The sequence below is a fragment of the Manis pentadactyla genome, chromosome 3 (genome assembly GCF_030020395.1).
Source record: "Manis pentadactyla isolate mManPen7 chromosome 3, mManPen7.hap1, whole genome shotgun sequence".
NCBI classification, from domain to species: domain Eukaryota; kingdom Metazoa; phylum Chordata; class Mammalia; order Pholidota; family Manidae; genus Manis; species Manis pentadactyla.
Window position 1 is genome coordinate 18,999,655 of NC_080021.1, and position 23,469 is coordinate 19,023,123.

Below are 23,469 nucleotides of genomic sequence, written 5' to 3' on the forward strand. Positions count from 1 at the left end.
ACCATTTTATGCTTTACTTAAAAAAAAAAAAAAAGACTCTGCTTTTAATATTCCTAAAAGCATTTTAACCAAAATCTTGATTTAGGAAGACTTAAGACATTGTGCATATTTTAAATATTTTCATTCTTTCAATAACTATTAAAAATATGTTCACCATTAGGGTTTCAAATGTCCTAATCATATCTAGTTTGTCAGTCCCATCATGTGCATACAGAAGTTAAGGTGATATAGAAATTTTATCTTTCAGACACACTGATAATAATCAGCTCTTAATCTAATTACTATTTCATTTATTCAGAAATAGCATTTAGACATAAAAACCAATGCCTCACTTTGTAAAATAACCTTGGGTTAAGTTACACAAATCTAATACAACATGTGTATTTTAAGTAATACAATGAGTTTCACTATTATCATTTTAGTTTTTAATATTGTGTCAGCAGGGCTTAGAGTATCACATGGTTCAGTCTTTTGAAGAAGTTATAAAATAAAAGCACAGTGCCTTTGAACATGGGAAAACATCCCAAAGGCTAGGAGTCCTATAAAGGAACTGAAAGGTAGGAGAGATTCCAAAGACTTTCTCTAATAATGTTTAGTATGTAAAGTGACCAGTTTAAGTCACTATTGAAGATTAGTGAAGAAAACAGTGTTCTTTATTATGCTATTAAATAAAGGACTAAAACCACAAGAATTTAGAAAGATTGGTCCTAGGCCACATAATTATAAGTAAGTGAATTAACTTCCTATGCCAAGTAAGGGTCACACTTCACTTCCCCCATTTGTAAAAAGAAAAGGTGGCCTGGCCATTGCCATTCAGGATTCTCTGCTAACTGTAAAATGTAAACTGATTTTCCTATGTTTCTTATAGTCCATGTGTATATATAAACTTTCAGTTCTTTAAATCAAAGAATTTTATGCACATAACAGTGTTAGTGTATTACCCTTGGTTTAAAAATGTACAACTACATAAATAAAAACTATTGTTTCTTCAATATTACTTGACATTTCTTCTGTAATTTCTTTATTTAAAAAAGTAAATGTAACAAGATACTTAAAAAAGGCTAGATACAAAAGTAGTTCAGCTGCTCACGAACATTTAAAATTTTCCAAAATGTATCTTCAATAAATCAGGATCTTATAAAACATTTTACAGTTATCAAAAAGTGCCCAGGCAGAGTTTACATAACTGACATACCTTAGTACAAATGTCTAGTTAGAACTGAAGTGCAGTAACCTCCTGACTGACTGCTCATTGAAATAGGGATACAAAGAAAAAAAACTGTGATAAAATATTGTGCATTGGCCCCATATGTACAAAAAAAGTGCCCTCACTCTAAGGTACAAATTACATGCAAATACTACTGATATCATTTAATATTCTAGAGCTCAATGCAGCCAGAATAAACCGCAATAAAAGTGGTTTTTATAGGTAAAAGTGATTTCATCTCTAAGATTTGAAAGTCCAGAACTCTTCACAAGTTCCATATACGTGATACACAATTGCAGCCAACCACAAATTAAACACCATTAAAAAAAGTTAAAATGAAAACACAAAACATACTTAACTTTTTATTTTGAAATTCCCTATTCCCTCTATACAAGAACCTTTTCTGAAACACTTTACACAAAGGCAGCAGTGAATTTTCATAACATTTTACATTTTTTCCCCTCAGCAAACATAAATCATAATGTAAATTATGTTGTTCTGCTGTCATCTTTGGCTGGGGTTAGACCCAGAAGTTGTTGACTAGCAAACCATTATAGTCAAATGTTGCCAGTGCTTCTCTGGCCTTTAAGCTACAAACTCAGCAAGGAATGTTTGCATTTAATCTCTTTAAAGTACCACCAGGGGGTGTGACAGCATTAACTTTCATAAACTTTTATAGACAAATGGGAAAGAAATCTACAAAATTAGCTAGTAATATTACACATCAATACACACTTTTTATACTCTACACAAAACCAAAATTCTTGGTCTTAATGGCAAGTAGCAACTTCTGTTTGAGAATCTAGAGGAATAGAGTGGGACATAAAGTCGAGAAATGCAAGTATTTGCAATAGGAAGATGTTGGTCATCTGCTGGTCTTATTGTGATTGAGGGCATAGGCTGAAATCCTTCTTCACTGGCTGGTAATGATGGGCTTGATGTCCAAAAATAAACCTAAACAGGAGTATAATAATAACAATTCTGGCTTTGAATATATTAACATCCAACCCTTAATTCTAGTAATTACATATAGAGAGCCCCATTCTTGTGTTAAAACCTAAAAGGGGTATTATTTCGAACTGGGTTTTAAATTTTATTTCTTGTACTGAAAAGGGAAGGTTCAGGGTCAAAGAGAAAAATGCTACCAGGTATATAGAAAAGTGACTCTCTTTCTGGGTCTGTTTCTCATCTGTTACAGAAGGCTGTTGGACCAAATGTTCTTCTCTAAGGGCCTTTCCAGTAGCAAAATCCCTAGAGTATATCTTAGTGGAAATAAGGCACAGAGTCTCCCCCTAAAAAGGTTCAAAATTCATGCACAGTTATCAAACAAGTTTTTTGCATTTTATCTATTGCAAAATAACCCAGTATTGTCTGTGCTGCACTGTGATATACATTTTACTATAGTAATTAAGTGTTGGGGAGAATCTATTATAATCTAAATCCATGCAAGAAATCATATTGCTATTGAGTTCTACTACACAGCTATTTTGTATGGTACAGTGTAAATAAGAATGTTAATTTAACTTCTACTTATGATAACCAAGGATACACTTTCCTAAAATATTTTTACTACTACATATCATTCCTCATGGATCCATATATATACACATACATACATATATACCATTCTTCAGTAATAGTAAGATACTGCCTAGCTCTTAAGATAAAACCTTTTAAGTCTAATGCATCTATAGTACATTAATATATATATATATATATATATATATATATATATATGCAATATCCCAAAGTAACTAGTAAACCAAAAAACAAAATTTGTTATTCCCTGAGCATAGTTTTAAGAGAACTCTCATCTAGAATTCCACAAAGAGGGCAGAAAAAGAAGCCCTGCTAAGTGTCAGGATCTTCAAAATCGTCAAAGAACTATAAAAGGGCTAGAAGGTACTCAAAAGATAAAGCTCATTGTATCCACTGGTCCAGTCCACTCACTTTAGAGGTGTGTTTCTCCAGAGGCAAGTGGGATTAAACAGGGCAGATGACTACATTGCTGGACCCCCAACAAAACCGGGGTTTTTTTCAGAACTTTTATGAGTGAACTGTAACTCTCCAAGGGGGAAATAAACTATGCAATGTTACCCACTAACCTTAGAAACCCTGTAATTTGCATGATTAAATTCAAGGGAGAACAGTGTGGGAAACCCTGTTATATTCTTATGTCTTTCAGCTCTTCCCCTCAGACACAGCAGGATAAAACCAACAATACGTGAAGGATAACCTACCAACAGAAGAAGGGAGAAAGAGGGCAAAAGACATCTCAAAATACTGCCTAAACTCTAAGGACAGATTTTTCTATCAGAGTTTAAGGAATGAAACTCACCAACTAAATCTGTTGAGGCCCTTACAAAGGGAGATTTTAAAAGACTGAATTTTTCTTCCAGTAGAAGGCAGAAAATTTAATTTGTAAGATTTAACTTGACTGACTGGACTAAGGATGTACCGGTTTACATACAGCTAAAAATTAGGGAGTAGACAAAAATATATCTTAGAATGTATATTAGCCAATAGCCAATCATTTCTATTTGCTGTTTGGTAGTTCTTTATCTTAAGAAAACACAATGAATCCAAAGATTGATTGTAGGTGTTAGAACCCTAAATAGGGAGAGATAAGGAATGTGCAACTGGTAGGAACTCTAGGGTCCACAAGACTGAGATAAAGTCTAATTAATATGGAATTAAGCATGTCTAACAGGAGCAGCCAGCATGTGTCAAGCACTATAGGGGGGAAAAAACATGTCTCAGCAATAAGCTGGAATTATACTCTGGGGCTAAAGACAGCACATTAATAGTTAAGATGTACTTCATTCTACTTACAGCTTTATTAATATCTCAGGTGTTTTATTCTAGAGTAGAAAACCAAAACTGTCCTCTATTTCTGAACTACAATCTCCTTAGCCAAAATTAAAATGACAAAACATTACAAACTTAAAAAGCTGTTATCATACACAGTTCTTCTACAAATTTTGTGAAATTTAAAAATTTTGTCTTTCTGTCATGCTCATCTTCTCCACTATTGACCAGAACCAACACTTGAACTGCAAGAGCTTCTCAGCATTTTCTCCTAAGAATGAATACAAATCCAACATAATATATCAGTTTTTATTTAGAATATTTTTTATAAAAATAAATATAAAATTAAAATGTTATTTAGGATGGGGATTTTTAATTCCTAATACAAGAAATTAAGACAATTTGCATATTATAAAACCATATCAATAATTATCAGTCCTGACTCAAGATAACCAAAACAAGAGTTAACCACCAGCCTCAAATTGATAATCATGACTTTAACCCCACCTGTAATTTATGATTCTTCTATAAATCATGATTCTTCTCATGACCTTAATCCACTGCTTCCCAAATTTTAATGAGTTTACAAATCACTTGGGAATCTCTTAAAAATGCAGATTCTCATTCACTAGGTATGGGGGAACGAAGGGACCAGAGATTCTGTATTTCTAAAAAGATTCCAGATGATGCCAATACTGCTTATTATCTGAGGATCATCACTGGAGTATCTTCAGATATTTTTTCCTCTTAAGACTTTTGGTATGAGATAAATTCTTACCTCACAAGTATTGAAAACTCTATTTAAAAGCATAAAAACTATTATACAATGATGTCTCTGTGTTGTCAAGCATGAAGAAAAAACAATTTATCCAAATTTAACTATAATTTGTGCTATTTGCTAAGCATAAAAGAGAAAGGGGAAGAAAAACTAGTACCTTCATGTATATAATAATCTGGGCCATAGGCAAAATACTCTTATGAGTGCTTGTACCTCTACTGTATAGTCACAGCTAGCAAGTCTGTTCCTAAACTACTGGACTTTGAAAAGAAAGAACTGCAGTAAATCAAGCATTGAAGGTAGACGTTATTCTAGGGGGATTACCCCTACCTCTGGTTATTCTAGAGTCTCCATGTGTCTATGTGCTTTGGGTCCAGCTCTACAAAGCAAACATCATGCAGTCAAATTCTTTAATGAAAATCAGGAAGGACCAACAAACAGAACTGTCACATGGATTTTTTAAAATTAGTATATAAAAATACCTTTTATAGTTGCTTACTACAAAAATTTTTTACTTATATTTACACCAAACCGTCTATTATTTAAAACCTTTAAAACCTTGAAAAATTAAGCAATAAAATAACCTAATGCCAAGCCATAAGAGTTCAATGGTTTTAAAAAAATATTTTTAACACCTGAGTAATACAGCATTTCCTAAGCCCTATACATATTTAAGAACCAGAAACTTATAAAATGCCTAATCTATGTAATTTATTCCTTAAACATTTTAAAAAATCATACCTGATTCATTATTGAAAGAGGTGAAACTGATCAGCATTTGCACATTAACTTCACCACAGCCATTTACCAAAAGCCTAAAGTCTTCTGCTGTTAAATCTTCTAATGAATTTTTGGGAAGCACATCCAATAGACCTTTCCTCATTGCCTAGAGAACTTCAAAATTTACCCTTTTATTACTATCAGTACATTATTTTCCATGTAGCATTTATTGTTGAAGTCTAATATCTAATTTTAGCAGCCTAATACTACTAATTCTCATTTTAAAAGTTCTATATTTTGGATTTCTTATTGACCGATTCAAAAGAGGTGGCAAAAAAAGCACACTGTAAATAGGCTATAGGTTCTTGTGTCAACTACCCTTCAATAAAAAATAATTATCTAAAAAATAAATAAATAAATAAATAGGCTATAGGTTCAAAAGTGAAGATATATTGAATTAATTGAATTTTAAAAATTATGTTAATAACAGGCTAGTCATTAAATAAGAATAGTTTTAATTTGTCAAAAACATTATCATCTTGTCAGCATCCTAGGAAAGGTATGATAATGACAAAAACAAATGTCCCAGACATAAACCCCAAATCTAGAAGCTCACAGAGAAATTACCAAATGCCAAGAACTGTTCTAAGCACCTTACATGTATTAATGCACTTAATCCTATCCTCATTTTACAGAGGAGGGAACCAAGGCACAAAGTACTTAAGCAGTTTACTAGTGTTATTCAGCTAGAGGGTGGTGCAGCCATAATTTGAGCCCTGACAGTATGATTCTAGACCCTACATGGATCAGAAACACTTTAATATTTTACCATAGGAGAAAGTTAACATAGCAGACCAGGCCTGATGTTAGGCTCTTTAGAAGGGCCTGACTGAGGGGATGGTCCTTGCCTGGCACCTAGAAATTGGTTTTTGTATTTTCCCTATATTACTAATTGATGTGGCTATTTTGTATGCCTGAGGTAATGAACCTTGTTGTACCAGCTTGCCTAGACTACTTGTGCAAACAATGTTGTTTTATGATGAACATGTGCTTTCTTCTAGGAATCTGAATTTCAGTAATCATGGCTGGCTGCACAGGCAGAAAATGCTTATGGGACTGGACTCCAGTAAAAACCCTGGGCTTTGACTATCAAGCAGGTTTCCCTATGCACAAACACTCCAGCACTCTGCTGTAATTCACTGCTGGTGAGTGTGTTCTTTGTGACAACCCATTCCCCCAGAGAGAACGTTGGAAGCCTGCATCTGGATCCTCCACACTTGGTCTGATGCATTGTTTTCCCTTGTTGAGAGTCCTTTTGCTATTATCATACCTATGAGTACAACTGCATCTGAATCTTAGGAGTCCTTCTACTGGGTCACTAGGAGTATGGTTAGTTGTAGGACCCCAAACAGTCATCATTTCAGTCCCATAAACATCCTTCCCAAACTTACTTTCTGATGATTATATGATTTTTTCCAAGTAGCCTGCTCAAAAGAAAATAAATACTCGGTTTGCATTCAGGTATAATTTACACTGTACATAAATACATTTTGGTTTAAAATTTTTGACCTTCTATAGACAAGCTGAATATGCTCCTGAGCTAGTTTAACCACACAGGAAGACACAAATAGCCTCATTAGAACACTTTCCAGAACACACTTACATGTAATGGCTGTTCTGCAACTACCAACATTCTGTGTTCTGCATATTTCTGCACATACTCATAGACATTCTGGGGCGTGACTGGTATATTTACAACATTAGGAATAAGTTCAACTTGTAAAAAATTTAGCAGTACCATTGAAAAACAATTTTGTCAAAACACTAGTAACAATTTTCTGAAATTTTTAAATCTAAAGACAATTCTATACCTTACCTAGGAAATACAAACATTTTTGGCCTAAATAAGCACAAAAGAACTAACTCTCCATCCATCTCCAAACCCCACCACCACCCCCTCCTCCACTTCATCTACTTGTGTCTCTCCCTCTCTTGGTCCCAATCTATCTAAACTGTTTCTATGTAAGATAAGTACAACAGACAATTCTTTTGCCAGAATCAGAAAATTACATATTTGCTTTACCTGTCCCTCCACCCTCTTCTTTACACAGGTCAATTGCAAATGCCAAATCCATTGCAGAGAAAACAGCATCAGCATCTGAACTTTGAGAGGTGAGGATAAGCTGCCACAAACTCTCATACATCACAGGGTCAAAAAAAGCAAAATCATGCCAGTTGAACTAAGAAAGTAATCATATAGAACTCAAAGAAACATCTTCACTGACCCCATTAGTAAATTAAAATCTATGACAGAAAAGTTTATCTAGTTTGAAGATATTTAGTGGAAAACTATTCCTTATTGGTATATTAGTAACTGATTTAAAGAGGTAAAATTTTAACAAACTTTTGTCTCTGATATGTTTTTCAAAATGTAATATATATTTTGAAAAAATTTAGAACCCACAGTGTTAATAGTTTAAGTTCCAAAATAACCTATTTGCAAAAAAACAGCACAAACTATTAAACTGATTATGCTGAGCAGCTGCTCCCAAACTAAACATATATCCTATTTAATCTTGTCAATAATCATATAATACAGATTGATTCCACATGGTAAATCTGATGCTCAAAGGAATTCAGTAACTTGAAGGTCACATCATTGGGTTAAATTTGAGTCTAATAACTCAATTCCATGATCTTTTCCATAAACCTTGTTAGAGGCTCAACATATCAACATTTCTATGTTGCTGAGCTTTCAATCCAGTTCTTCTTTGCACAAGAACATTCACACAATAGGGTCAGAGTTAAAAAGAAAATAAATATGATACGCTATATTAATAGAAAACTATTCACCAGTGTTTGATTAAATAAAATTATTAGTAGACTACAGCTTTAACATTGCCAGTCACTATCAGTTGTGCGGTGTGCATCTGGAAAAGACTGTAAAATACATTATTTTTTGTTTCAAGTAACTTCTTGGTAATAAATACCTTTAACACTGGCAGATGTGTTTTTAAATAAAAAGATGCAAGATTTTACATTAATTTTAAAGGATGTGGTTTTCCCCTCCCCCAATCATAAAGGAATGCACAGGAACTCAAACTACCAAAACACAAAAAAGAAAATAAGCTAATTCTAATCAAGCGTGCTCTGTTATATTCTTTTGTCTCCTCTCCCCAGTATACATCTTAACATATATTTTTGAATCTGGAAATGCACTTCTCAATACAATACTACTTCTGTCTCCACTACCACCAGGACAAACAAAATCACTCACGACAGTATTCTGTGTATAAGCTCAAGAGTCTGTTTTTCAAGTTGACAATTTATACTTTGCTCTTTCTTTAGAAGAGGCATATGGGAAGACGGGTTTTAACAAGTCTTTCTCATAACTCTACAACTTCTCCAGGATACATTTGCCCAGTAAATATAAAATGAAAATAGGTTACTGAGAGCAAAATTATGAGGCTGTGAAAGGAATAGGTACACAAAATTACTATTTGACTACCAATACCCACTGTTACACTAGTGGGAAAATTTAAATTTCTCAAAACAATGGTAGGCTAGCTGGCTTTAAATATCATAGCTTCTGGATGGTATCCAGAGAGAGACTAAAGCTGTTTCTACAAATGTATGAATCTTAAGTATTTGTAAATGTGTGGCAGAAGCCAGTTGGCATGACTGGGAAACTGGTCATTCATTTATTTTAACATCTAAAATTGATAAAGGTATTTTATCCTTAACATCAAGAATCATATAACACCAAGAATTCCTATAGGAATTTTCCGTTTATTTTCAGGAGGAATAACTGGCTTAACACCAAGAATCATACCAGCAGAGGACCATAGATATAGGAGAGGCTAGGAGGGGGGAAAAGTCAGGAGATATGGAAAATAAAAGAAGACAGGTAACTTCTAAATTCCAAATGGAAGGAAACAGCTTGAGGAACTTGCCCAAGACACTGAACACTGTAAAGCAGAGAGAAGCCAAGGAAGTGACATGAGACTCTGAGAGAAATCCAAGGACCCAGGGTGATGGCATTTAACAAACAGTAGCTGACAAACGAGTTTAATGCAACTTTTAAACCTAAGTCAGCAGAAGCCCTGCCAGTAACAGCAAGCAGAGAAAGCAAAATTAGTACTTGAATGGTTGTTCTTTAAAAGCTAAATTCTACAGAATACTCCCACTGTAAGGATTACTTCTTAACCTGGTCCTCCCAAAAAGGCATAGTCAACTTTAGCTTTCAACTCTGTATACACATGCTACGGCAACAGATGGTGGGTAAAATGGGGGATAATACTGCAGGATTCTGGCACTAAGGAAAAAACATAAACAAAACGAGTAAAACCCAATGATTTTCAAAACTGTCTTCAAAAAGGGAAGAGATTGGTCATGAAACACTATTTTTTTTGCTGCATCCACCCACTGACACAGGGCTCTTTAATGGGAAATGTAAATTTTTATACAAGTCTCAGACATTTCTTTTGCCATTAGCAATCAGCAAAACCATTTCTAAAATTCTCATTATTCCTTCAGTGAATATTGTTATATGGCATTTCAAAGAACCACAAGTGACCCAAGAAATGTGTACTCACCAACTAAATGTGAAGTTTGAATTTTGGCTCCTACAGGAATTTTCAGTTTATTTTCAGGAGGAATTGGAAATGCTCCATTATGATTACAAAATTTCCCCAAAATGTGAACATGTGGCATATATGTCCAAATAGATTCTACTAATTCCAAATGAGAAGTTTCCACACCCTAGAAAATAATGCCAAAGCAAGCATTAAAAAAGATCATTAATTTAACATTCAAAGGAGCAAGCCCTACTACAAAGCCACAGTATTCAAGACAATTTGGTACTGGCACAAGAACAGAGCCACAGACCAATGGAACAGAATAGAGACTCCAAACATTAACCCAAACATATATGGTCAATTAATATTCGATAAAGGAGCCATGGACATACAATGGGGAAATGACAGTCTCTTCAACAGATGGTGCTGGCAAAACTGGACAGCTTGTTAGCATATATGTCATGTAGAATGAAACTGGATCACTGTCTAACCCCATACACAAAAGTAAATTCGAAATGGATCAAAGACTTAAACATAAGTCATGAAACCATAAAACTCTTAGAAAAAAACATAGGCAAAAATCTCTTAGACATAAACATGAGTGACCTCTTCTTGAACATATCTCCCCGGGCAAGGGAAACAGAAGCAAAAATGAACAAGTGGGACTACATCAAGCTGAAAAGCTTCTGTACAGCAAAGGACACCATCAATAGAACAAAAAGTTATCCTACAGTATGGGAGAATATATTCATAAATGACAGATCCGATAAAGGGTTGACATCCAAAATATATAAAGAGCTCATGCACCTCAACAAACAAAAAGCAAATATCCAATTAAAAAATGGGCAGAGGAGCTAAACAGACACTTCTCCAAAGAAGAAATTCAGATGGCCAACAGACACGTGAAAAGATGCTCCACATCGCTTGTCATCAGAGAAATGCAAATTAAAACCACAATGAGATATCACCTCACCCCAGTAAGGATGGCTACCATCCAAAAGACAAACAACAACAAATGTTGGTGAGGTTGTGGAGAAAGGGGAACCCTCCTACACTGCTGGTGGGAATGTATATTAGTTCAACCATTGTGGAAAGCAGTATGGAGGTTCCTCAAAATGCTCAAAATAGACTTACCATTTGACCCAGGAAATCCACTTCTAGGAATTTACCCTAAGAATGCAACACTCCAGTTTGAAAAAGACAGATGTACCCCTATGTTTATCGCTGCACTATTTACAATAGCCAAGATATGGAAGCAACCTAAGCATCCATCAGTAGATGAATGGATACAGAAGATGGACACCCTCTACTTGTTTGCCCTGGGTGAAGCAAGTTGTCATACTGTGAGAGAGCCCTGTGTAGGGATCCATGTGACAAAGGAGGCAGAGGACTACCAACAGCCACTTGAGTGAGCTTGAGAATGGATCCCCCAACCCCAGCTGAGCCTTCAGATAAAATGACAGCTTGACCTGGACCACAGCTTGACTCCCAAGAGCCCTTGAGCCAAAGGCACACAGCTAAGCAAGAATGCTGATTCCTGACTGCAGGAAACTAAAAGACAACAAATATTTACTGGTTTGGGGGCAATGTGTTATTTTACAATAGATAACTATCTGGGAGAAGGGCGTCCAGGCAGGGGTTACAAGTAAGGGCAAAGGCCCCAGGGCAGGAATGTACTAGGTGCAGTTAAGGAATAATGGCAAAGTGGCTGCAGTGGCTGGTGCAGAGAGAGCAAGGGGTAGAAGCACACATCAGAGGAGGTGGGGGGGGGGTGGGCTCCGACAGCAAGGATTGCTGAGAAGCTGCTGTAGTTGTCTAGAACTCTCTGTCATGAGGGTATCCTATAACACACATTAAGGCATAAGTTATTAATAAGTCCTTTCTGTTTTCTCTGTGATGCTAAACTACACTTCTTTCTAATAGGCTGAATTTCATATAATTTCATTCCAATTTTTGCACAGAAATGGTCTCGCTTGGAAAGTGAGATAAGAAAAGGTGGAAAGTAATGGAAAATGGGCAAAAAGAAAATCACCTACTGAGGTCCTCTAAAGACCACCAATCCAATCCAGGTCTGAGCAGGATGAAACTCTAGACTCAACTGAGAGGAGGACAAGCTATGATTAACAGGTGTAACTGCCACCAGATTTTGGATATCAATATAGCACAGACAATGGGGCCATAGAGAAAACAGCTTATAGCAAAACAACATTATCTGTCTCCTTTCCCCCCCAAAAAAGAAGGGCAGATACACTCAGTGTTGCATGCACATGGTCAGGTTAGCCTAGGCCTGAGATACTAAGTCAAGACTTTTGTGTGTCCATCTCTTATTTTAATCCTTAAATTGTTATTCAAGAATTAACATTGTAGACAATGTTCAAAATATTTGGCTAGAGTATATGGTAAATACCCTTTTGCTGGCTGAAAAACTGGCCCTAAAGAACAGAATCTAAGAATGATTATTAAAGATGCCTAATCATGATGCAGTAATCTCAGGGGTAGGTGGCTTTATCAAAAGTATTAAGACTTAGTTGAGCTTTAAAAAGTCACTCTAGAATGTACAAACAAACATTGTAGAAGAAGCTACATTAAATCTTCCATTTAGTGGTTCTCTAAATGATAGGGGATGAAGAAAATTCATAAAGGCCAGTTTTCTCAATAAAGGCTGTGAAATGAAACCAGAGATCCCAATCGATTTCCCCATTTTTTTTCACAAAGCACTCAGAAAAGTGCTGGTAACTTTATTTTTGAAAATTTGGTAAGGAACTATGGTTTGTTTGGAGAGTAACCGTAGACAAAAGATAACATGATTTCAAGAATGAAGCACAGCATCATAGCAATTACCCAGTAAGTACAGAACTGAATTCTGAAGGCTATTAAATTGTCCTGGGATGAGCTACTATTTACCTTACTCAGAGGACAAAAGAAGATAAATCTATTTTTATCCTCTCATAAAACCTCAGCTCCATAAAGGAGGAAGCACTGGTCTCCATTAATCAATTATCAGGAACAAAACATAATGGCGTTGATCAAGATAAAAGTGACCAGCATACTTCTTCCTGAGAAGTTCTGATTCATGAATTCCCGAAAAGACAGGAGAAGGAAAGCTACAAGGTGTTTCTACTTGTGGGCAGAGATGGCAAAACCTCTCCCTCTCTTCCCCAACCGCCTCCCACCGCCCCCACCATAGCCTATGTTGGAGGAGCTCCGTAGAAATAGACTTGGCTCCATTACAGGCTCTGCCTTTTTTTTTTTTTTTTCCTTCCTGTGCAACTATAGACAAGTCAGGACGCTCGGAACTGTATCCGAACTGCAAAGGTCTTTGGCACGACCATGGAGGGAATTTCTGTGCAGAGAATGGCAATGACTTGCCCAAACTCACAGCCTACAGCAGAACTTGAATTCAAACCCGAGTAAAACCAACCACTCAGTTTTCACGAATAAGTGGAGGTATAACGATGTGCACACATTGCTTCCGGAAACTTGGAAGACCAGATGCGGGCCAAACAGCTGTGCATGACTTCCTAAAGCGCCAAAACGTCGTGGAAGATCACTGCCAAGTGGCGATGCAGAGCCAGGACTGCAGCCCCAGCCCAAGTAGGCGCCTCAGTCCTGCACCGCGGGTGCCGCCAGCCAGACCCAACTCCACACAGCGGACGCCCCCTCGGCCAGCGCGGCCCGGCCCCGGGAGGGTGTATAAAGCAGGCGGCGTGTGCATCCCGCCGCGACTCACCTGTCACCCGGGCCGCGCCAGGGCGCACGCGCAGGGCCGGCGATCACGCGCAGAGTGGGCGCCCCGTCCTCACCCTTCAGTCTTCGCAGGACTACCCTTTTTTCCCCAGCCCCGGATCTTCTGCCGGCTGAACCCGGCTTCCGCCCCGGTGGGGAGGACCATGCTTCCGCCCCGGTGAGGAGGGTGGGCCCCCTGGCCGTCACATGACCAAAGGGGCGGAGACCTGGGCGGAGCATCATGTGACCATTTGGCGGCGAGAGCTGATGACGCATGAGCCTGCGCTCGGCTTTTCAGCTACAAGGGAAAGGAGTTAAGGAAGGAATTGGGGTCTGGTGTGGGAAATCGGGGTGCAGCCAGACGGATCTAGGTCGGGCAGCCAGGTAAGTCAGAAACGGGGGGTGGTGATGTGGGGTGTGACGGGAGGTGTCTCCTCCTTCTCGTGCGCTCCGCAGCTGCCCTGAGCTGGGCTCTCTGGACGTGGGCTTTGGGCCTAGTTCTTTTTCACCTTTAGCAGTGAGGCTGCGGCAGTTGACCTACCTCTCCGGGACGTCGTCTCTCCATCCTTCAGCCCAAGTGTGTGGGGAAAAGATCACGAGTTCTTCGTGCGGACTAATCTGGTTTGAGCTTTGAAATCAGGGCCTTGGGCAGCGCGTTTAAGTAAACACTCTGAGCCTCAGTTTCCTTTTCTCGTCTGTAAATGGTTGTGAGGATTAGCGATGAGAATGAAGTTTCCGGGCACCAGTTTATGGGCACAGGGAGCCGAAAGGGTGCTTGCCATTACAGTTTTAACTGGCCAAATGTTTACTGACGCCTATTTAGTGTAAGGAGCGGTTTAATATGCTGGAGAATATGTCAGAGTTCTAGTTCCTGTGGCTCCCAGGGTGAAGGAGTGGCAGACATACGAGCAAATACTTCTGATAAGCTTTACTGAGTTTTATAATAGAAGTGTGCATGTGATTGTGATAGGCATAGTGGTAGCAGGAGGCAAGGAATGAGCGGTCGCTTGTGCAGATAAGAGAAGTCTTCGCAAAGAAAGCTGTGTTTTGAAAAAGAAGACACAGCTCTGGCTGAACTTGGATAGGCCCCTGTAGACTTAAGATGGTCAGCCTAGGGTCTATAAATTGTTGTGTGTCTACTACTGTGTTGTACAGGAAGATGAGAAGAGGCAACAGTAGAGAAGTGTTTTTACAATAGCTGGTAATTGGTCTTGCTTACAGAAAAATCTTACAGACCTGCTACGGCCTGAATGTTTGTGTCCCTTCCCCACCCCACATCTGGTACGTTGAAATCCTAGCGCCAGTTTCTGGGTTTTAGGAGATGGGGCATTCTGGAGGTGCTTAGTTCAGGAGGATGGAGCCCTCATGAATGGGATTAGTGCATTATAAAAGAGGCTCCAGAGAACTCCCTTCCCTTTCTACCTTGTGAAAACAAAGAGTAAGAAGGCATGGGCTATGACCAGGAGGAGGGCTTTCACCAGAATGTGACCATGCAGGCTCCTTGATCTTGGACTTCCCAGCCTCCAGAATTATGAGAAATAAATGTCCATTTATAAGGTAACCAATCTGTGGTATTTTATTACAGCAGCCTGAATGGCTTAAGACAAGGCCTGTAAGGGGAGGCACAATAAAATGCTAGGGAAAAACTCGGCAAATACATAACCTTGTTTTATTACTGGAGACCATAGGTACAGGGAACAAAAAGATTGTTGTTACTTGGGGAAGGCTTCAAGAGGAGGTTGATTTTAACCGGGATTTCTCAACCACTGCACTATTGACATTTGAGGCCAGGTATTTCTTTGCTGGGGGAGGGGGTTGTCCTATGAATTATGTACTTTGCTATACTTAGTGGGAGAAATAGGGAAAAGTGGGTCTACTTCATCTTTCCTTTCCATCCATTCTCTTAACTTCTCAGGCTGAATCTTTTCCCTTGAAAAACTCCAGAATTACAGAAGGAAATTTTCTCCAGATCTCTGCAAGTGGAAAGTTTCATTGGAGTAATGTGAATTTTGCATTCAGATAATAAGGATAGCTACCATGTGGTATACACTTTGCATTTTACTGGATTGTATTAATTCTTACATACACTGTGCCTTGGCAGTTTGAGCTGCTATAAAAAAAATACCATAGATTGGTGGCTTAAAAAACGGGAATTTATTTCTTGCATTTTTGGAGACTGGAAGTCTGCGATGAGGGTGCTGGCACATTTGGATCTGGGCCCTTGTGACTTGCAGAAGGCCCCTTTCTCACTGTGTCCTTACGTGGTAGAGAGCAAGCAAGCCATGTTGTTTCTTCCTCTTCTAATAAGGACATTAACCTCTTCAGGAGGGCCCCAAGCTCATGCATAACATAATCTGAACCTAAAAGCCACCTTTCTAAATATTATCCAAATACATTGGGATTAGGGCTTCAACATACATATTTTGGGGAGGACTCAATGATCTCAATGTTCTCCATACTTGTTTGGCCCTAAGGAACATTAGGGTGTTCATAAAAATACACATTCCTCAGAAAGTCCTTAGTAATGCTGTGAGGTATGATTATTTCCTTTTTTACAAAGGAGCAAACTGAAGATAGAGAAGTTAAACAACTTAACCAAGGCCATACAGCCTTAAAAGGCATGGGCAGGACAGAATTTCCAGTGTCCACTTTCTTAACACTGCTCTGTATTGTTGCTCACAGCATTATAATGATGAAGTTGATGGTAATGTTCATTTCCACTTTTAAAGACTTACATGCTTTATTATACTTGTTAACGCATTCATTCGTCACAGTAATCCTTGAGGTACAGACTAGATCATTCCTATTTTATAGAAGGGAAAAGTGAAGCATTAAGATATTAAATAACTTGATTAAAGCCATTCAGTTATTCAAGTGACAATGTCAGGCTGTGAACTCAGGAAATCTGGCTCCAGAGGCTGCAAGCTTAATCCCTACTTTATATTGCCTCCATGTTTTACTCAATCATGTAGCTAGCATTTATTTTAGTGTAAGCATGTTTCATGTTACCGTTAAGTAAAATTGATATTCCAGTGAGATATGCCCCGTTTATACTATGGCTTGCCCCCGTCTTGCTTTCCTCCTAGTTCATAGAAATAGTACACTTTGACAATGATTTCTCCAGAACTGTGCAGTCCAGGGTAATAGCTACCAGCCACGTGTGGTTATTTAAAGTTAAATCGGTTAAATAATATTTAAAATTCAGTTCCTCAGTCATGCTAACCACATTTCTGGTAATCGATAGTCATATGTGCCTTGTGTCCACTATATTGGAAAGTGAAGATTATAGAACATTTTTGTCATGGCAGAAAGTTCTATTGGACAGCACTGTTCTAGACAATTTAGAGTAACACCCAAATCAAGACTGACTAGAAAACTGAATACTTGAACCATATCATTTGATCCTTGCAGGACTGTGTTTTATGACTAACAATTGGTGCCGTAACAAGTAAGCCCCAAATCTAAATGACCTTGCTTTCATTTTTGGCTTTGCACAATTCAAGTTTTTATATCTTTCATGTGTGGAGCCTGATTGGTGGGAGTGTTGCACCAAGCAGTGATATAGTATCCTAGTGATCCTCCATCTTCACTTATAGCCTCTGAGGTCACTGTGCTGCTTGTTTCCAGCTATCACATGGAAACTATTATTGACAAAGTGTGTGGTTTTAATGGACTGAGCCTGGAAATGGCTTATATGGTTGAAGGGGAAATGAGTTTGATGGGCACAGAGCTAGTATCTGCCACAAGTATCTTGTTGTTAGCTTACCCTGAGGAATAACTTAAGAAACAGTCCTAGGAAGCTTATTATTGCATCCATTGTAAGGCTATTATTGAGGATATCTTTTATGACTCTTATTATCTCATATATGATGACCCATGCAACCTTGATTGCCATGGAAAGATTTATTTTTCCTGAGTTCATCTTTATGGAGAACGAGAATCCTATAACTCACTTTTTAATCAGGAAACTCATAGCTGTGTAGAATCCTAAAGAATTCTAACCCTTGCATGATTGCATTCTAATTTTCTCAGGTACTTGATTTTCCCTTTAATCTGTTTTTTGATCCTGATTTTTATGAATTTATATCTTTCCGTCTTACTGCATATGTTTGTAACATATTGTGTAACTGTCTCAACTTATTTGGAAAGGCAGAGTGAGTTTGTAAATAAATACTCTATTTCACCAAACTGCAAATGTTCAAAAATCATCATTGGTTTTTCATTCATATTCATAGTCATATTTTGTCTCTTGGTGCGAAATTTTAATACCACAAAAAGTCCCCCAAATAACATACTGAGAACCTTTGTCCCGTCATCTGGATTTTAACGTCTGTAACATTTTGCTATATTTGCTTCAGGTCTTGATTTTTAATATAAATTTAAAAAATAGATAAAGCTGAAAATCCCATTTGACTGCCCTAGGCCCAACTGGACCAATTTTTTACCCTGTATTAAGACTGTCTACACTATGCTCCAAAATATATTTACTGAATATTTGTTAATGAATGATTTGAATTGATGAGTTGTGGATGTTTGTCTGTAGTAGATTAACCTGTCAAAAATAGAAATCAGCATCTTAGGCATCTTCTCTGAGTACCCTGTGTCTTTTTTAGTGAGTCTAATGACTGACACAGTAAGGTGCTCCGTACCTGTCCATTGAATCAGTGAAGTGAATCTAATTAAAAAGAATCAACAATTGAGAAACTACTGTAGTAGTCCCGGTGTGAGATTAAGGTGGTAGCTATGGAGAGGATAGAAATGCCAGAGATCCTGGACAATTCTCCACAGGGGAAAGTAAGGGCAGGAGGCAGGTCCCAATGCTACATAATTGTGCAGTGTGTGCTGGTCCACAGTGAGATGCCCCTTCCATCTTAAAAGATGATAAACCTGAGTTCTCAGAGGCTAAAGCAATCTGCCCATGGTTACTCAAGAGTTAAGTGGCAGGGCCTGAATTCAAGCACTGTCTGTATGATTCTAAGAAAGTACCTTCTTTCTGCTAACTTGTACAGACTGAAGAACCACCTTCCCATCCCTCTAAGCCTGTGTGATTTCTCCCCACTTTTCTAACTGGTGACAGTGGATTGAATTTCAGGTAGCTTCTGAATTAAGCAAAGATGGCTCTTTGTAGGGAGCTTTACTAAGTGGTCCAAAGCTTAAAGATTTGGTAGTTGAAGATACAGATTAGGGAGTGTTTAATATGAAGGTAATAACTGAAACTGTTATAGTGGATAAGCTACCAGAAGATAAGAATTTATAGGGAAATTCTGCTTTTACTGAAAACAGAATCTGGGATCTCCCCAAGTGTTTAAATCTGTTAGAACCCAGAGGACCATCAGGGATACACACACACACACACACACACACACACACACACACACACACACACACACACACACTATATATATATATATATACATACATACATCTATACATACATACATATTCATATATATATATATATTTTTAGTTTTCAGCATTCAATATGCATATATGTCAGATAAGTTAAAAATTACAGGTTTTTGAAGTTTTCCCTTGTTAAACCATTTTACTATGGCTATTTTCATTTTTTAGAAAAATGAATCACCTGCTGTTTCTAACCCATTTATATTTCAGCTTTTTAAGACCACTGCTGTTGTTGAATTATTCAGAAAACTAAGGAATATTTTAGAAGAGAGTATTCTGCCTCTCTTGAATAATGAAGATAGTTACCTTTCCATGTTGTGAGTGCATCTGTTTGCTGGCCCAGATGAGGGCACAAATGCTTCAGTGCCCCTTCAAGGGATATAGATTGTAGATAATAGTGTGTCATTTGTGGGATATTGGGTACATTCATAGGAACATTTACCGCAGTTTATTTTCTTATGTAGTTATTACTTGGACTCATAAATCTTATTTCATTGTGTTTGAAAACTTAGGTAATAATTTCAAGATGCCAGGACGTTCCAGTTCAAATTCATGTTCAACTGGTTTTATATCCTTCAGTGGTATAGAATCTGCTCTCTCCTCGCTGAAAAACTTCCAATCCTGTATCAGCTCCGGAATGGACACAGCCTCTAGTGTTGCTCTGGATCTAGTCGAAACTCAAAGTAAGTAATAATTAAAACATTCTTTTGTGTCTACTTTGAGGTGACCTTGTGTGGAGGCATTACTCTGGGGATGTGAGATACTGCTTCCCTTAGGAGTGTCCTTGAGACAGTTGTTTAATCCCTCTGGGCATCTGTTTTCCCATCTTGTTCTACATGCCACATAGCGATGCACTGAGAATGAAATGAAATTGACTCATTCATGAGTGTTCCTACAGTTATGTGCCACTAGAAATTGCACTAGAAATGTACAGGCTAAAATATGAAGGTTCCCGGCCTCAAGCAGCATACAATATAAAGTATGTGACACTGAACTATGAGGTAGACAAATACATTCTGATCAAGTTATTTTACAGTAATTTAACTGTACTTTGTTCATGCTTGATTACTCAATAGACAAAGTTTACATTAGGGGTACCAGCAGAAGAAGACCTACAAAAGCAGAAAGTTCAGCTTTGGTGAAGTCTATTAAAATTTTTCAGTCAAAAGACCTTGAAAGATGTTGCTTGATTTCTTCCGATTAGAGTTGTTTTTACTTTATATTATATATGGAGACAGGAGAACATTATAATATTTTTGGGTTGTTTTTAATATCACTGTTTTATTTGCAATTTGATTGTGATGTGTCTTGGTGTGATTTTTTTTTTGTTTTAATTATGTTTGGTGTTTTTTAAGCTTTATGGATTTCTGGGCTTATAGTTTTGATCAAATTTGGAAAAATTTCTGCTTCTATTTCTCCAAATACTTTTTCTGTTCCTCCTCTCCCCTGTCTTACTGGGACTGCAGTTACATGTATGTTAGACTGCTTGATTTTGTCCTATAAATCACTGGGGTTCAGTTGCTTTTTCTTCCAGTCTTTTTTCTCTCTGGCTTTGGTCTAAAAGTGTCTGTTGCTGTGTCTTCAAGTTCATTAGTCTTATCTACTGTAGTGGCTAATCTGTTGTTAATTCTATCCAGTGAATTTTAAATTTCAGATACTGGTTTTCAGCTACAGAACATATAAAAAAGAATTGAATGGAATCTTACTTCTGTCTTCTATTTCTCTCTTCAGTATGTTCCTGTTTTCTATATTCTTGAGTATATGAAGCATATTTATAATAGTTGTTTTAATATCCTTGTCTGCCTATTATATAACCTCTGTTGCTGCTTCTTCACATGGTTATTGTGTTGTTGAATGTTTGGATTTTGTTGTCTTCCTTTGAAGAGTTTTGACCTTTGTTTTGGCAGGCATCTAAGTACATGTGGATTAGGCCGATCCTTTCCAGGCCTGTTGTTAAACTTTGTTAGGGTGGTTGTAGTGTAGCATTACTTTAGGGCTAATTTAACCTTGTTACAAAGCTTGGCCTTTCTGGAGTCTCTTGGTTGCCCAGAATATTCAGTTAGATAGCTCTACTCTGCTGGATGGAATTTGAATGTCTTCCAGTCCTGCAGGAATTCCAGGAATTATTCACATTAGAGCTCCCAGGAGTTGTTCCTCAGCAGTTTAGGATTTAGCATCAGAGCCAAAGGGATCTCTATGCAGATTCCTAGAGCACTTTTTCTGCATAACTCTCTCTCAGTGCTATGTCATGGAAAGCCATGTTGCCTCACCCTCTGTGAACATCAGTACATCTCCTGGGTCCTTCAAGACTTCTGTGCTCTGCGATTGCAGGGCTTACCATAGTTGTTTCCCATTTTGCAGGGCTCACAGTTCTACTCTGCCTATTGTCCCACTTTCTGAAAGTGCTGTTTCATATATTTTGTCCAGCTTTCTAGTTGTTTATGGTAGGAGGGCCAGTTCTATACCAGTTATTCTTTCATGGCTGGCAGCAGAAGTCACCAAAAATCTTTAGTGGGTGGCTTCTAAAGCTCTTAACCCTATGCAGCCTGATTTGTAGCCTACTTTTGGGTATTTGGCTTTGGTAGGTAGCCCTGGACAAAAGTCATAATAAAATCTTAAACCATAAGAGAGATGAGCTGGAACATAAACCTCCTGGAAGACTGTATCAGGATTTGCTTTGAAGGCTTCTGAGTGGTTTTGCTACAAAGTTCCTTTTTTCCCTTTTGTTTTATTTTTAAAAATAAGTATATGGTGCAAGATATAACATACTCTGTGTAATTTAAAAAGAAATGTAAGCATCCGTTTTTGAAAGGTTCATGCTCTAAAGCAGCAGTTGGCAAATGTTTTCTCTGAGGGGTCAGATAGCACATATTTTCAGCTCTGTAGGCCAGGCAGTCTCTGTTGCAACTACTCTGTTGAATCTTTTACAATTATTAAATTTTGACCACATGAACCTCATGAAAGAGTCTCAGAAACTTCTGGTTATGAAGTTGAATTTGAGTACTTATACGCAGGAGTTAGATGACATGGGAAATTCCCTACAGAGAGAATATCTAGGATGACCGCCACTGGAGTAATTCAGCAAGAGCTTGTTAGGAGAGCAGTTTTTTTTTTTTCAAAACAATGTTAACATTTCAGTTTATTTCTATTTTAAACTTGTATTTTGACATAGTGATTTGTAATTAAGTAATTAAATAATTTGTATCCTGTTTCTTTTTTTCTTAATGCCTTTTTCTTTTTGGATATAGGTAAATTAAAAACCATCTGAAATCTGTAGGCAAGTCCCTTCTTGCTTTTCTACCTTTTTTAAAAATTTACTTATTTTTAATTGAAGTATAGTTGATATACAATATTAAATAAGTTTCAGGTTTACAGCATAGTGATTTGGCATTTATATACATTAGGAAATGATAACCAGGATAAGTGTAGTTAGCATTGATCACCATACAAAATTAATATTTTCAACTACACTCCCTATGGTGTACTTTATGTCCCTATGACTTATTTATTCTATAACTGGAAGTTTGTACCTCTTAATACCCTTTAACTATTTCACCCATCCTGTGTACCCCTTTCTTCCCAAGAAACCACCAGTTTTTTCTCTGCTTAGGAATCTGTTTCTGTTCTGTTTTGTTTGTCTTATTTTTAGATTCCACATACAACCAAAATCATGTGATGTTTATCTTTCTCTATCTTATTTCACTTAGAATAATACCCTTAGGTCTATCCATGTTGTTACAAATGGCAAGATTTCATTCTTCTTCATGGCTGAGTAATATTCCATAGTATATATGCCACATCTTCTTTATCCATTCATCTATCAACAGATACTTAGGTTGCTTTTATATCTTCGTTTTTGTAGCTAATGCTGTGGTAAACATTTATCTTTTCAAATTAGTGTTTTCATGTTCTTTGGATAAATACTCAGCATGGACTTACTCGATTGTATGGTATTCTATTTGCTATTTTTCCACACTGCTTTCCACAGTGGGTCTGCACCAATTTACACTGCCAACAAACATGCACCAGGGTTCCCCTTTCTCCACATCCTTGCCGACACTTGTTATTTCTTGTATTTTTGATACTAGCCATTCTGATTGGCTTTGAAGTGATACCTCATTGTGGTTTTTATTTGTAGTCTCTGATGATTAGTGATGTTGAGCATCTTTTCATGTGTCTTTGGCCATCTGTATGTCTTCTTTGAAAGAAAGCCTATTCAGAACTTCTGCCCATTTTCTAACTGGATTGTG

The 23,469-nt window shown here is 37.4% G+C and overlaps 1 protein-coding gene and 1 long non-coding RNA gene across 4 annotated transcripts in view; one reads left to right on the forward strand and one right to left on the reverse strand.

The window, feature by feature from the left end:
* Positions 1-1,556: 1,556 nt before the first annotated feature.
* LOC130682832 (uncharacterized) lies at positions 1,557-14,007 on the reverse strand. 3 transcript variants are annotated; one of them, XR_008996177.1, is made up of 6 exons: positions 13,821-14,007; positions 10,109-10,274; positions 7,597-7,753; positions 6,965-6,997; positions 5,124-5,172; positions 4,183-4,286 (listed from the first exon to the last, which is right to left on the reverse strand). It is a non-coding gene; the product is annotated as an uncharacterized LOC130682832 (long non-coding RNA). The 3 variants fall into 3 exon arrangements; XR_008996179.1 differs by having other exon boundaries at positions 6,844-6,997; XR_008996178.1 differs by lacking the exons at positions 4,183-4,286; positions 5,124-5,172; positions 6,965-6,997; positions 7,597-7,753 and adding an exon at positions 1,557-2,161.
* A 99-nt stretch (positions 14,008-14,106) lies between these two features.
* The window catches only part of LOC130682821 (serine/threonine-protein kinase TAO1-like), a 138,597-nt gene continuing 129,234 nt past the window's right edge, over positions 14,107-23,469 (forward strand). The window contains 2 exon segments of the mRNA XM_057497769.1: positions 14,107-14,200; positions 19,799-19,902. Coding sequence (XP_057353752.1) covers positions 19,857-19,902 — 46 coding nt within the window. The 5' untranslated portion in view covers positions 14,107-14,200; positions 19,799-19,856.